Genomic DNA, 15147 nt, shown 5'->3' on the forward strand with positions numbered 1-15147 from the left:
GTCAGGTCAGGAACTGAAACCTCATTTGTTCTTCTGTGATCAAACCCGGTCCTGCTCGTTAGCAGCTGGATTGTAGCCCCCACCCCCTCTTTGAGCGCTGCATGTGTGGGATGTGCGAGCAGCTCAACGTCCTCGGGCCATCTCAGGTTTTACGTCAGCTGTTGGAACCGAAACTGGAGCAGATTTGATCAGAAGTTACCACTAATAGAGACACACAGACCTTTTCTTAATTAAAGGTTTCACGTTGTGTCCTTTTCAACACGTTTAAACTCTGCTGTTCAGTGTTTCCTGTTTGCTGCCGATCATGATCCAAAACTCACATTAGACTCAGTAACTAAGCAGTGAATCATTACATTTTTCAATGACACTGTGATCATAATGAGATTTCCTGAGTTAAGCCTGTCAGCTTCAGACCTCGTCAGATCACCAAACCCCCTGTCTTCATACCTGACCCCCCCCCTACTGCTCGACAGCAGCAGATGGTCTTTTCCCTGCTGGTTTAAAGACTCATAATCCCCCAATGACTTTAAGTGCTTGTTTATTTGTGTACTTCCTCTGAGTTAAACTGTTAAATTGAGACTGAGGAGAGTTACTGTGACTCACATTTCAGCAAACATCACTGAGGATCTCTGTAATCACACAAATGAGCCACTGTTCACTCGTTCTTTAATCCAGATGACAAACCATTTTCTACCTGACGAGAAGTCTGACACTTTCCAACATCCTTTATGTCTGATTCCAGCTGCGTTTCAACTGGAAATAAGAAATAATGATAGATAATGAAGATTATCGACACGTATCAGTATTTCATGTCAAACAGGTTCAGCCAACCATGTTTGACAGATGCTCCTTCCTCTAAAGAAACCACCTTCAGAACCATTTGAGGACCTGTAAAGGTCTAAATGTGTAACTGAGTGGAACACAACTTTTGACCTGCCAGAGTCCTCATCGTGTCGAGTCTCTTTGTCTTTGAGATGTTTCTGAGAGTGAAGACTTCCAGTTCGTGAGGTGATGGATTCACTTTGCTGTTCCTCCTGCATATTGATTCGCCTTCATGTTTTTCAGGTCATTAGTTTGATTTTAACTTCTGGAAATAAAAGAAACTCAAAGCAAATACAAAAAAAGGCTTTTGAAACTTTTCTGCTGTTAAATAAACAGAAATGATTCTTCTGTAGAAACCAGAGTTTATCCCCCCTCCAACAATCATCTGCATGTTAAATGATTTGGATCAGCATCAGCTCTGTACATGGGCTGCAGTCTGGGGGGAGACGCTGTTTGTGTTTGTTTATCTCTGAATTTGCATTTCAGATGGTGGGAATGCACCTACACGACAAACTGAACAAACACAGCCCTCAGTGTTTCTCAGAAAGTCACGCAGATAGAAAGAGTTTAAGAATCTTTCTCTCACTATCAGATCTGCTTTGCTAAATGCTATTAAATTTCCCCGTTAGCTTCTGTTCCACAGTCTTGTAATCTGCTTCCCTCTCTGCTCAGCGACTCCCACTCATCCTCCGTCACATGATAACTCTGCTGTTTGTTTTTCTGTCTGCAGCCGCCGCTGCTGAACGAAGGAGCTGGAAACCGCAAGTTCAAATGCAGCGAATGTGGAAAAGCCTTCAAATACAAACATCACCTGAAGGAGCATCTTCGTATTCACAGCGGTGAGTCGTCCTCCCTCCGACACGCAGGCTCACTGCACATCTTATAATTAATAATCTTCCTGTTCAACTCTCGGCTGAATGACTCATGACATTTTCTGAGTAGTCGGTCGACCTGTTTCGTTGTGAGTGATTCAGCCATGTGGACGAGATCAAAGCTGAACGCAAACAGAACAACCCAAAACTTTTCTTTGAATTCACAAACAATAATTGATTTTAGTACATTTTCCTTCACAGCAGTGACGCTAATCCTGAGCACAGTGATTCATATTCAAACCTTTTGTCGAGTCATTCTTCTATAACTCACTGTGATAATGATGATGTAATAAGCCTGCCAAACCTGCCAAGTCACCTTAAAGTGCAAGATAAAAAGTCAATATATCATTATTACATTATTCCTTTAGTCTCCAGTGAGAGATGGTGATATTTTGCTGCGTCTTGACGTTAAACAGTGAATCTCAAAAACATCTCAAAAACCACAATTTCAACAGTGAAACAAGGCTGGACATAGACACAGCAGTGCTTTGAGCTAAATGCTAACATCAGCACTGTAAAATCAACATGCTAACATGCTCACAGTGACAGTACTAAGGCTGAGGCTGATGGGAATGTCAGTACAAGTCAGAGGATCAATAAAGTTATAACAGTTCATCTTAAGAGTAACATGAACATCTGGACCATGAACCAAGAGGTGGACTGACCGACAGACACGATTATCCATAGAGCCACTCAGCTAGCAACGTTAAAAACATTGTGCATTCACAGGCGGCCAAATGTGGCCAGATCATAATTTGAAGTAAGAAAAAAATAATGGGCCTATTAGTGCACTGTGTAAATATGAACCAAATGAATTTGTTCGGTTAAGGTTTTCGGGACCAGTCCATGAGAATATAACCTGATTTTTTATTGGCAAAAAGTGCACAAATGCTTGAAAAAAGTAGCTCAAATTATTACAGGCCCAGAAAAAAGTATTTACCGACAGAATCAAATAAAATAAATAAAGAAAATATCTACCAACTCAATAGAACAGCAGTTGAAACCAAAAAATAATCCATACTTCACGTTGTGTTGCAGGTGAGAAGCCGTACGAGTGCTCCAACTGTAAGAAGCGGTTCTCCCACTCTGGCTCCTATAGCTCCCACATTAGCAGCAAGAAATGCATCGGCCTGATCGCTGTCAATGGACGAATACGCAACGGAAGCAACGGCAAGCCTGGCTCCTCCCCAAACTCCACGACCTCATCACCTGGAAGCCCCGCCCTTGCTCAGCTCCGCCACAAACTGGAAAATGGGCGACCGCTCGGCCCTCAAGACCAGCAGGTTCAGCTCGACATCAAAGCCGAGCCAATGGACTTCAACGAGTACCGGCTGCTGATGGCCTCTCAGCACGGGTTTGGGTCACCAGGGGTCTACTTGAATGGCCGTGGTGGAAGCCCACTGGCACTCCACAGCTCCTCCCAGAGCCCCCATCAACATCTGGGAGGCATGGGGCTAGACTTCCCCCTGATGGGCTATGCAGGGCCTTTCGGGAACAACCTGAGTGAAGTGCAGAAGGTGCTTCAGATTGTGGACAACACAGTGTGCAGGCAGAAAATGGATGGGAACCCAGAGGAGATCTCCAAGCTCAGGGCCTACATGAAGGAGCTGGGGGCCCAGATGGAGGAGCAGAAGCTGGCCCAGGCTGGCTTCCAGGTGGTGGGTCATGGCAGCCCCACAAAGAGCATCATCGATTATACACTGGAGAAGGTCAACGAGGCCAAAAGTCTGATTGACGACTCCAAGAGGCAAGTGGACATCAAGAAGGAGAAGCCAAACCACTCAATTGATCTCAGCAGTGAGGAGAAATCCCACGATGACCAGAACCAGTTCCTGTCATTCTCCTGCCAGTACTGCAAGGAGACATTCCCAGGGCCCATCCCACTGCATCAACATGAGCGCTACCTGTGCAAAATGAACGAGGAGATCAAAGCAGTCCTGCAGCCGGCTGAGGGCAGTCCTGCCAGCCGTAGGGGGGCGATGGCCTCTGAGCTGTCCAGTAATGAGCAAGCCACCAGCCCCCTCAACCCTTTCAAGGACCATGTGTCAGTGCTCAAGGCCTACTTTGCCATGAACACTGAGCCCAACTCAGAGGAACTGCTCAAGATTTCAATTGCTGTAGGCCTTCCTCAGGAGTTTGTCAAGGAGTGGTTTGCCCAGTGGAAGAGCCAAAACCACCAAGGAGGCAGTCTGAGGAAAAAATCTCCCCCTCCCGACCGCAGTGGACTGGATATCAACCACAGCTTGAGCCAGTTACCGATGTCACTTCCTGCCACAGATTTACATGGAGGCTTCATGAACGATGATGCCTCCCACAGATTCACAAGGGCCAACCAGTTTACAGCCAGCAGGCAGACAACAGGAGACAAACCTCTAGACCCCTTGGACCACTTGAGGAGCAACACTCCATCACCCCTCAACCTTTCCTCTACTTCCTCCAAAAACTCTCAGAGTAGCTCTTACACTCCAAACAGCCTAACTTCTGAGGATACACATGGAGATATACCACTAGATCTGTCGCTGCCCAAACACATGGCACAGAAGCTCATCTCTATGGGAGAGAAGCGACCCAGGGCCAATGGTTTCATCACTGAGCGCAATGGAAACATTCAGGGACGAGAACAGGTGTCTGGGCCCTTAGATCTGGTCAACATCAAGAAGGAGGTCCTGGGCTCTGATGGTGGAGGGAACTCCGTCCATCAGCAAGAGAAAAGCACGAGTCCCATCTTTGGGATTAATCCTTTTGCTGGCGGTCCTGTCTACACCTCTCTGCCACCTCACGGAGCATTTCCTCCACCCACCTTTATGTCTCCTGCTCAGGCCACCATCCCGGGCCTTAGACCTTACCCAGGTCTAGACCCCATGAGCTTTCTGCCCCACATGGCCTACACCTACGCTACCGGGGCGGCTACATTTGCTGAAATGCAACAGAGGAGAAAGTACCAACGGAAACCAGGTTTCCAGGTAAAACCAGCCAACAATCTAGATCAGTGGTTCCCAACCTGGGGTCTGAGATCACAGGGGGTGCTCACAGTTCTATCTGCACTGAGGTTGTGAGGTTACCAGAATTATATTTGAGCACATTAAATTTGTAAAATTCCAATAACACACCCAATTGGACAAGAAGAAAAACCTACAACTGCTGTTTATTTTTGCAAATAAAAGTTTATAAAAGTTTGTTTCTTTTAGTGCATGTTTGCAGGTAGGAGTTGGGGTTGGGGGGCCTGGCTTGTCTTGGACACAGGCAAGGGGGGCTTCAAGGAAGAAAGGTTGGGAACCACTGATCTAGATAATGTCCATCATGCTTTTTGTCCTCCCAAATGACAGAATAGGTAATTTGTCAGCGCTTTCCAAAGTTGACTGTAGGTTTCCTTATCTTGCACGTCCGTTGTAAAAGTCTGGTCCAGTTTAGGTCAGGGGCTACCACCCGGATGCCACGGAGAGTTGGCCCTCCGTGGCATCCGGTGTTTTATGGATAATTGATATATGTTGATGCAGAGAAGCAGGCCAGTGGCATATTTTGATTTGTTGCTCATGTTGCTGCAGGCATGAGGACTTGATACAAAATCAATAATGTTGTGTGTTTTGAGGTGGTAAATCAACATTATGTAAAGCAGAAGATGGTGAAGGAGATGCAGCTTTCTCAAACTGTGGATGTTGTGGTTTATGATCAGTCCAACGCCACCGTGCCCCCATCAACTGCTCTTTTCAAGATCAGGAGTCAACTTCCAACCTTAACCTTTAAGTCAACAGAGTCAAGAGCTCAGGAGAGTGGACATGTCGACATTTGTAATTCAATAGCAGCTGGGCAACTCCATCTGCTGAAGACAGTGTGATACGACCAATAGATACTAATAGGCCTTTATCTTCAGTGAATAAAGGCAGCTTCAACGACCACTGATGTCATTTTTCTGTGGATCAGTGTCACTTTTTTACTTCTGTTGAGTTCCTTCCTCCTTGGTTGTAGCCATAATTCCATCTTGTGAAAAATCACCTGGTATCTGTTTTTATCCGTAAACACAATCCCAATACCATTCAAAACCTCCCCGTCCCATATGTCCCCCCCTTTTTTAAGTGTCTCCTGGATGAAGGGGACTTACCCAGGTTGGGCTTTTAAGCTCTGTCCAGACTTGGGATCATGGAGGCGGTGGGGGGTTAAACCAGAAGGTGTCTCTGAGCGTGAAGTCGACAGGTGTGGGATTATCAGGCGTATTGAAGCGATCTGTCTTTGTGTCTCAGGGGGAGCTGCTGGACGGGACGGCAGACTATCTGTCAGGCCTGGACGACCTGACAGACAGCGATTCGCTGCTCTCCAGGAAGAAGATTAAGAAGACTGAAAGTGGTATGTACGCGTGTGACTTGTGCGACAAAACATTCCAGAAGACCAGTTCCCTCCTAAGACACAAATATGAGCACACAGGTATATATAACATTTGGACACTTCTTTTTTACCCCACCCCCGATGCTTTTGTGCCCTCTCCTTTCATATCTTATGTCTACAAATTTTGGTTTCATTCTATCCTTTTCGTTTTTATGTAGTCACATAGCTCACCAGCTTGTAGTTTTTTCTTCTTCTCTGCCGTTATTTTTTCTGTTTTGTTCTCTGTAAACCATGGCCTTTAACATGTTCCTTTCTTTTCAGCGGGGGGTAGGGATCATTTAATATGGAGAGGATTACATAAACATTCAGCGCCCAAATATAAGCAATATTTTCTCTGGCATCTCATTCACACTGTGATGTGTTTGTGTAGAAGAGATTGAAAGAGGAGGAGGAGGAGGAGGAGGAGGAGGAGGAGGAGGAGGTGTGCATGTTTGCATGTGTGTGTACTCCGGCTGTATGGCAAGATCAAAAGGAAATATTCATTACAGCAGAGAGATGGTCCATTTCTTCCATTTCTGAACTGGAAACAAACAGTTTGTGAACACACAGTAAACATCTGACAGTTGAACTATCTGTCAACCCTTGAATATTGAAACACGACTGTAAGTACAACCCCAACTCCAGAAAGGCTGAGGCGGCGTGTAGAACATCAGTCACCACCTGATCACCTGATCTGATCCTCTCTGACACAAACTGATCTGAGAACAGCTCAGAGTCAATATATTTCATGTTCTTCCTCATCAGCTTCATTGATTTCTGTAAATATCTGCTTATTGTGAACCTGATGCAGCGACACGTTTCACAGACTGAAAGATGTGGAAGGCTCGTACACAGTAACCATCGTCCCTCTTGTTTTTCTTTGTGTTCTGTTCTGATCCCGGGGGTGCGAGGTCCTGCTCTTTGACATGGATGCGCAATCACGCATGAGTAACAGTCACACGGACACTATTCTAGTTGTACTGCACGCGTAATCCCGCTGCTATACGTTTTTATTTTTTTTAGTAGAATAATAGAACATAATCATACACACAGTGTCAGATATGACTTTTTGCTATTTATTTCAAAGGGGCGAAAATCAACTGTGCAATGAGTGGCTCAGCTCAGTCACTTTTTTTTGGCATCTTGACATCTTAAAGAAGTAGGTTAGGACACTTTTCATTCATAATATACGTTCACATTCATTACAACTATACACAACACACGCATTGTACCTCTAACAAATGAGACGGACTCACTGTGCATAAATTATACAGAAACTGGTCGTGTCAGAGTCACTTTCCTCGCCTTCTTGGCCGCAAACTCAGCAATAAGATCTTTATAATCCAGTTTGGATGCAAGGTCCTTTTCAGCTGATAGCAGGGCAAGCCCACACAGTCTGTCCTGTGACGTGGTGACGTGGAGGTGTGCAAATAGTTTTTAATTAGTTTCAACCTTGACAGAGACAGATACAGTATATAACTAATGTATTTGTTAAAAAAATAAATAAAAAGAGGCGCGAGGCCATGTGCAGGACGGGCACCAGACGAGCTCTGCTGACATAGAAGAAGCATTCCTACACTGTCCTCTTAACTTCGTTTTGCTGAAACTTTCTGATGTGTCCGGACACAACTTCACCAAATCTGATGCGCAAAATTAAAATGAGTGTTTTCTTCAATGAAGTTTGGTAGAAAGCGCAAACGGAGGCTCTCACCTGAGCAGCACACAGTCTAACGAGCTGTGACCGAGTCTACCTTCATCTCTTTCACTCAGTTGCATCATCCGTCCCCCCAGTCACTCCGAGCAGGAATCCACTGTCTCGGTTATTTTTGCCACCCCGTGTGTGTGTGTGTGTGTGTGTGTGTGTGTGTGTGTGTGTGTGTGTGTGCTACAGTAAACTATGTCAGCTATGGTGGATGTTACAGGCGTTCCGTGTCTATTTGTGGCTACGATCTGCCTGCATGTGTGTTTGTGAGGAGCTGTTTTTGTGTGTGTGTGTGTGTGTGTGTGTGTGTGTGTGTGTGTGTGTGTGTGTGTGTGCTGGCATTGCCAGGGTGAAGCCGTGTTTTTGGTGCATGTGTGCGTGGGACGTGTGTTTGGACGGTGTTCAGCCTGTCGGTTGGCAGCAGACTGAAGCTTCCTGTTCAGAGTCAGAGGGAAGAAATTTCTGCTCGTATGGAGTTGTAGTAAATCTAGTGTGTTGTGTGTTGTGTTGTGTGTGCGTGGTGCTGTGATGTCATCAGACCGTCACGGGGTCATGTTGCCTCACGGCATCTCGTCTGACCTTGGCATCGCCGTGGCAACAGACAGAGAGTAACCAGGAGTCTTATTTTGGAAGTTTGTGGAGTTTAAAGTCAGTTTGGGAAGTCAGACTTTGAACGTTCAGATGAGAAACGGCTTCATGCAGTTTAAAACTTCAAATCTGCTCCAGTTCAGTTCAAATCATGTCGCCTCCAGCAGAGTAAGGGAGAAGAAGAGAAAATGTACCAAATCAACTTCCTGCATGAGCAGGACAGTCAGGTATCAACAGACACGAAGGCCTTCAACAAGCTGACGGATCAGTGTCTCTGCTGTTAGGAATAAAGTCTTTAATGAAGTGAGTGCAGAATGAACGAAACCATCATTTCTTTGGTATTCTGACCTTCATCTTTTGGTGTGTGCAGCCTGTTTGAGCCTTGTCCTCACAGTGATTCATCACAGGAAGTCTCAAAGTTTGGCCGTCTGTTGAAACGTCTTACAGTATTTATAATTCTAATGTTTCCAGTTTATGATGAACTTCATCAGCAGTTTTTCAGCCAAACTTCAAACCACAAACCACAACGGACAAACTGTGATTGTCCGTTCCTTCAGGCCTCATTAGTCTCTTCTTATTGTGACATTCAGTGATGAGGCAAAACTACAAAATACGAAAGTTCCAGAAAGTGTCTCCAGAAAAACTTCATTCTAAGAAAATGACTGAGTTCCATTGATCGATTTTGTGTGTTTGAGTGTTTGATCAAATGTTCCATATTGGTCTGAATCAACAGTTTCCATCAAGGACGTTGAGAAGATGAAGCTGAAGTTCAGGATGTGTCTTGTTTTAAAGCAGAATCACGTGTCTTCTTCTTCTGTGGTGTCACATGGTCCTGTTGTGACTCTTCTTCTGCTCTGTCTGTTGTGTCTCTGCAGGGAAGCGTCCTCACCAGTGTCAGATCTGTAAGAAGGCCTTCAAACACAAACACCATCTCATCGAACACTCGCGCCTGCACTCCGGAGAGAAACCCTACCAGTGCGACAAGTGCGGGAAGCGCTTCTCTCATTCGGGCTCGTACTCGCAGCACATGAACCACCGCTACTCCTACTGCAAGAGGGAGGCGGAGGAGCGCGAGGCGGCCGAGAGGGAGGCCAGGGACAAGGGTGGAGGAGGTGTGGCGGTCGGAGGCCTGGAGCCCACCGAGCTGCTGATGAGGAGGGCCTACCTGCAGGGCCTCGGGCCGCTCGGGTACTCGGACCCCGAGGACCAGCAGGAGGACGGCGGGGGAACGATCCTGAGGGACGGCGGCGAGGGAAGAGGACGGGAGGAGAGGGAAGTGGACAAAAAGACGTACGAGGAGGTGACAGACAGACAGGAGGCAAGTTTCAGGGAAGGAGAGGAGGAAGAGGAGGAGGAGGAGAAGGAAGGCGACAGCAGGAGCCAGATGGACTCGATGAGGGACGACAAGGGCAAAGACACGATGCAGCTGATGGACGAGAGTTCACGAGAAGGGAAGACAGACAGCAAGTCGGACCAGGAGGACTGATCCGGAAAAACCAATTCAAAAAGCTTTCGAACATTTGTCCCGTTGGCTCCACGCAGAAGAAGAGCTTTGTATTTCTAAGGGACTGTACACAAATTATCACGGGTGGACAGAAGAGACAGAGGGGAAGTGAAGGTGTTTCACCCAGCAGCTGTCTGCTGATCTGTGTCAGACACATTCAGACCACCGATCTGTGATTTTTGACAGCTCCTCCCTCTCAGCGTTAATATTCGTAGCAGAAACAACAGAAGAAAAATCATGACCTTTATTCATGTTCTTTGACAAGTTACTAACATCTTACATAGGTTTATTTAGACTTTCATGGCCTTTAAGTTTAGGGAAAAAAAGCAGTTTCATGTCCAATTTCATTCTCTAAGTTGCTTCTGTGAGTTTCTACACGTAAACCAACTGCTGGCTGCTACGATCGTTAAAAAGCTTACGAAACGTCGCTCCTTATCAGCGACATTTCACATCTTGTTTGAACCTGTTTTGTTTCATTAGCTGCCGTGCCAGACATAGCCTTCTTGCTTGTGTTAATTACAGAGCTTATGCTAACGTTTGAATTAATGTTATTAGTAACTCAAGTTACAGTGAAAACTTCAGAAGTGACAGAAATTTAGTCCAAAATTTTGAATCTCATGACTGATGATAAATTCTGGGTTCTTGCTGCTAGTTGTTGATGCTAACCATTCTGCTAACTGGCTTTGTGTCCGTTCACAACTAGCGTGCTGCAGCAGACACAATGGTGTCGGTGATGGCTAATACTCGTTAGCGCAGAGCGCTTTCATTTCATTCTTAAGTCACTTGTATTGAGTCAGTAACAAAACAGAGAGAAGTTCCAGGAGCTGTTGTGACTAATTAGCATCAGTATGTTCTTGGTGGCTAGCGAGTTAGTGTTTGGCTCTGTAGCTAGCTAGCTAGCGGTGAGTACTCACCATGTCATCAAAGTACTAGAACCAAACAAGTCGTGAAGAAATGCAGATGAACTGCACTGATCGTTGAAGAGTCATGAACTGAAGTGAAGTGAAGGTCATGCTTCCTTTGCTAACTCTGGGAGGGAGGCCTGTTTTAAACAGTTCCTCCTCACACCCCAAATAATTTTGGTACAGTCCCTAACTGCAGATGCAACTCAATGATGGCCAACATCCACGTCATGAAGCTGGGTGGGATTGTTTAAAAATCCACATTATGCAAAAAATAAAAAAGAAAAGAAGTAATAATGATTATCATTATAATGAAATGAAGTGAAGCTGTTTTTAATGTACAGTATTATAAAGGCCTAAAAGCTGTGTGGTGCTATAATGTTCTTAACTTCCTGTGTCTTGTTGTGTTCGAAACCCCACATCAGGAAATTGCACTCGACTCCCCGAATCACTACAAAAAAAAAAGAATTAAAAAAGAAAAAAGAGGGAAAAAAGCCTCGAACACTCGTGTCACTTCCTGTCAGTGTTACTGTTGTATTTTCTGTCTCCTTTTACTGTGACGTTTTTTTATTTCGATCCTCTTTTATTATTTCTGCCAACTAACCACACGACTTTGGGCCTCTTTTTCTTTATGTGAAGGAACATTTAAACCTGTGTGATTTTCAAAATAAAATGTCGATGTGAGTCTTAAAAAGGAGAGGAGGGAGCAGAATATGAAAGGGCTCCGTGTGAAAAAGACAGACGTGAAAAGGACCGAGCCTTTTTTGTGTGTTGACTTTTCTCCAGAGAAAGCCTTATATGCAAACCTCTCACCTGTTCTGCAAAGTGCCATCCCTGTACAGTGTCCATCACCTGTCCTCTCTGCTCTGCTTCACATGAACAATGAGTACTTCATCTTGTTTTTGATTCGTCAGTATTAGCATAGGTAGATGGCAGTTTGTTAGTTTACATACGTTTGTGCAATTTTCTGTATTTTTTGTTCCATGACAGTATTTTTTGTCAGTATTACTTTTTGTTTTTGTTGAATTTTCCAACACAAATTTCATTTTTTTTGTTTTTATTTGAGAATTTACCATTTTATTTATGTGACTCGTTTTATATTTCCTAATTTTATTTATTTCATACTGTAGTGTACAGTATTAGAGTTCCTCACAAATAGATATATTTTAGTAAAAATGATTCTGTCATTGACTATTGGAGCAAAACTATGAATAGAGCGCGTCTGTGGTATTTGGAAAAATTCAAGTGTTTTGTTTTTTGTTTTATTTCCTTTGAAACTACTGGAAATTCTAAATTTGGGGAACTTTTGATACGATGATTATTGTGAAAACACTGTATTTTTGAGAGTAAAAAAAATCCACTTTATTCATCCCATTGAAAAGGTGATGAAGGACTGATGATGACGATGAAAGAAATCCTACAATGTATGAAGTATTAGTATTGAATTTTTCATTTCTCTCAGAGATGACCATGCTCGAATAAATGTAGCCAAATTAAATTTTAATAAAACTGTGTTATTCTTCTTGTTATCTGTTTGATTCATTCACACACACACGATTCTTCATGTCACGAATATTTTTAGGAGATAGTAATCATTGGACCCAAGAAGCACTCTGATCTTTTACTTCAGTAAAGTGTGGAAAGGTTCAGCACAAAACCAGGACGGAAGCAGCAGGAGAGCGGGAAAACATTTCCCCAAAGAGCTGAGAGAGACAATCTGACAGAAATGAGAAATGAGAGGAAATGGGCCAGAATGCCATTTAGTGCATCCTGAAGACGGTGAGCAGGTGAGACGACAGGTGAGACAGCAGGTGAGATGACAGGTGAGACGACAGGTGAGACGACAGGTGAGACGGCAGGTGAGACGACAGGTGAGACGACAGGTGATGACACTGGCAGGGAGTAGCTGGATGTGAAATGACAGGAGACAGACATCATTAATAATATGAATATATCTCTAGAATTGAACAGCTCATCAATAATAATGACCATTTGATCCATAAACAGATCAATAAATAAGACACGATTTGTAAGAGGAGCAAGAAGTTTGATTTATCACTGATCAACACTAATCTAATACCAAATGCTAATACTGCTAACACTGATGCTACTACTGCTGCTACTGCTAATACTGATGCTACTGCTGCTACAGCTAATCCTGATGCTACTACTGCTAATGCTGCTACTGCTAATACTTCTAGTGCTAATACTTCTAGTGCTAATACCACACTCTCTGGAAATATTAGTAATAGTAACAAGACCAGCAGTCGAAGTATTAGCAATTGCAATAGTAGTCGCTACCTCTGCTGGTATGACTGCTGTTGCTGTGTGTTGCTGCTACTACAACTTTGACTACTGCTGCTAAAGAAATAAATAAGGTCTTACACACACACACACACACACACACACACACACACACACACACATCTATATCAGAATCAGAATCAGATATACTTTATTGATCCCAGGGGAAATTGTTTTTGTAACAGTGCTCCTTAAAAGAATAGAAGAAATAGAAGAGATGAAGAAGAAGAAGAGTATATATCTATTTATACCACAGTTAGTACCGACAAAGTAATTTGATTGGACAAGAGACATTCCATGAGTGCTGATACAGAGTACAACAGCACTGGGACTTCTTACTGACACGATCACTCTGCTGTGCAGGCGTTCTACTAACCGTTAATTAACGTTACATCAGCTGTTAACTATCTTAGATTGTGGCAAACTTTGCACCTCAAAGGTGGACATATTTCCACAAATAACATTTGATCTAAATTATGAATGGTCATCAGACTCAGAGGAGGATGAAGGGAAGGAAAGAGGCCTGGATACATCAGCGCAAACCAGGTGTGCTGATATGACATCAGCTGACCTCGACAACATAGAGAAGAGCAAAAATGAAGCCAACACTGTCAGGCAGACGACCTGGGCTCTGAACTGCCTTCAGACTTGGCTGAATCTCAAAAATATCCAGGTCAACTTTCAGTTAGTTAAGAAGACCGAGCTGAACACAGTGTTGAGGCAGTTTTATGGATCGATCCGGACAACTACAGGGGAGCTCTGCAGCATCAGCAGCTACCTTGGACCTCCGGTTAGCTGTTCATGGAACTTAATGCAGGACCCAGAGTTTATACCAGCTCACAATGTTTTCAAATGAGTCGTCAAAGAGATAAGAAGGGCAGGGAAGGACAAAACAACACACCACCCCCGATCTCACCTGAAGACCAGCGCATCTTAAAACATTCTGCGGAGCTGAGTCCAGAAAATCCGAAAGGCTCACTGAACAAGGTCTGGTATGATGTTCAGTTGCACTTTGGATGCAGGGGCAAAGAGCGGAATCGGGGTCTCAAAGCTGACTCATTCATCCTTAAATGTGACGACAATGGAGCAAAATGTTTCACCATGACGTTCAACGAAGAAACAAAAAACCATGCAGACCCACTGGAGAGAGACAGAGAAAACCGGAGGGGCGCTATGTACGAGGAACGAGGAAACGCGCTCTGCCCGCTAGGGTCGCTCGAAAAACACCTAAAGCAAATTCCACCTGATGCAAAGGCCCCGTGTCTGCAGCCGAGGAGGGTAACAGTGGCGACACACAGCTTCTGGTGTACCGCCGTTCCCCTGGGAGTAACCAGCTGTCACAGATGGTACCCTGGATGTGCACGGAGGCAGGGACACACACGTCCTACACCAACCACAGCCTGAGAGCCACTGCCATACAGAAACTGTGTGACGCGGGACCAGAGGCGATCGAGGGAGGTCATGGCAGTGAGCGGCCATGGGCGAGATGCTTTATATAAACGGACGCAAACTACAATGTCAGTTTTGATTCAAAGATAATGTGTCGCAGAACATAAAATACATATCTAAACAAAAACTTGTTTCACAGGTCTGAAAGTTGCTGGAGACCATTATGGAGAGCTGGAAACGATGGAGCGGCGTGCTGTCTGATCGAGCTGTTAACTCATCACAAACACACACCATGCCACCAAAACGTCTGTCAACACACTCTTATTTCAGTGGCTGCACAATAGATGGAAACATTCGGGTAAATGTAGATGATGCAGAGTAGTGGTAATGCGCACACACAGACTGGCAAACTCGTGTGTAGGAAGTGTTTATGTGTTGCCTGGCAACAGCCCTGTCTCCCTTCCAGTTGCGGAACTATTTGTGTTGGCAGAGCCAAATAAATGATTCAATAAACAAACAAAGCATAATCTCTTGTCGCTTATTACTGTTAATTAATAAAATGCGCTTGTAAAACTTTTGTATAAAAGCAATATCACACTCGAGGTCGTGCTATTGCACTGGTGATTATCTGCGCCTACGACCGAATCACACCAGTGCTGATATTCAGCACAACAGCACGACCTCTGCTGTGATACTGCTTAAATA

General features: G+C 44.5%; 1 protein-coding gene across 5 annotated transcripts in view; it reads left to right on the plus strand.

The window, feature by feature from the left end:
• Positions 1-12276, plus strand: part of zeb2a (zinc finger E-box binding homeobox 2a) — a 59911-nt gene extending 47635 nt beyond the window's left edge. For 3 of the 5 annotated variants that reach the window (XM_076746926.1, XM_076746924.1, XM_076746927.1), the window contains 4 exons: positions 1553-1661; positions 2733-4657; positions 5933-6035; positions 9219-12276. In XM_076746926.1, the coding sequence (XP_076603041.1) occupies positions 1553-1661; positions 2733-4657; positions 5933-6035; positions 9219-9829 (2748 nt within the window). In that variant the 3' untranslated portion in view covers positions 9830-12276. Of the gene's footprint in view, positions 1-1552; positions 1662-2732; positions 4658-5932; positions 6114-9218 lie in introns of all 5 variants that reach the window. The other 2 variants (XM_076746923.1, XM_076746925.1) reach the window with 1 other exon arrangement.
• The last annotated feature ends 2871 nt before the right edge of the window (positions 12277-15147 follow it).

Source organism: Chaetodon auriga, chromosome 13 (assembly GCF_051107435.1).
Source record: "Chaetodon auriga isolate fChaAug3 chromosome 13, fChaAug3.hap1, whole genome shotgun sequence".
Lineage (NCBI taxonomy): Eukaryota > Metazoa > Chordata > Actinopteri > Chaetodontiformes > Chaetodontidae > Chaetodon > Chaetodon auriga.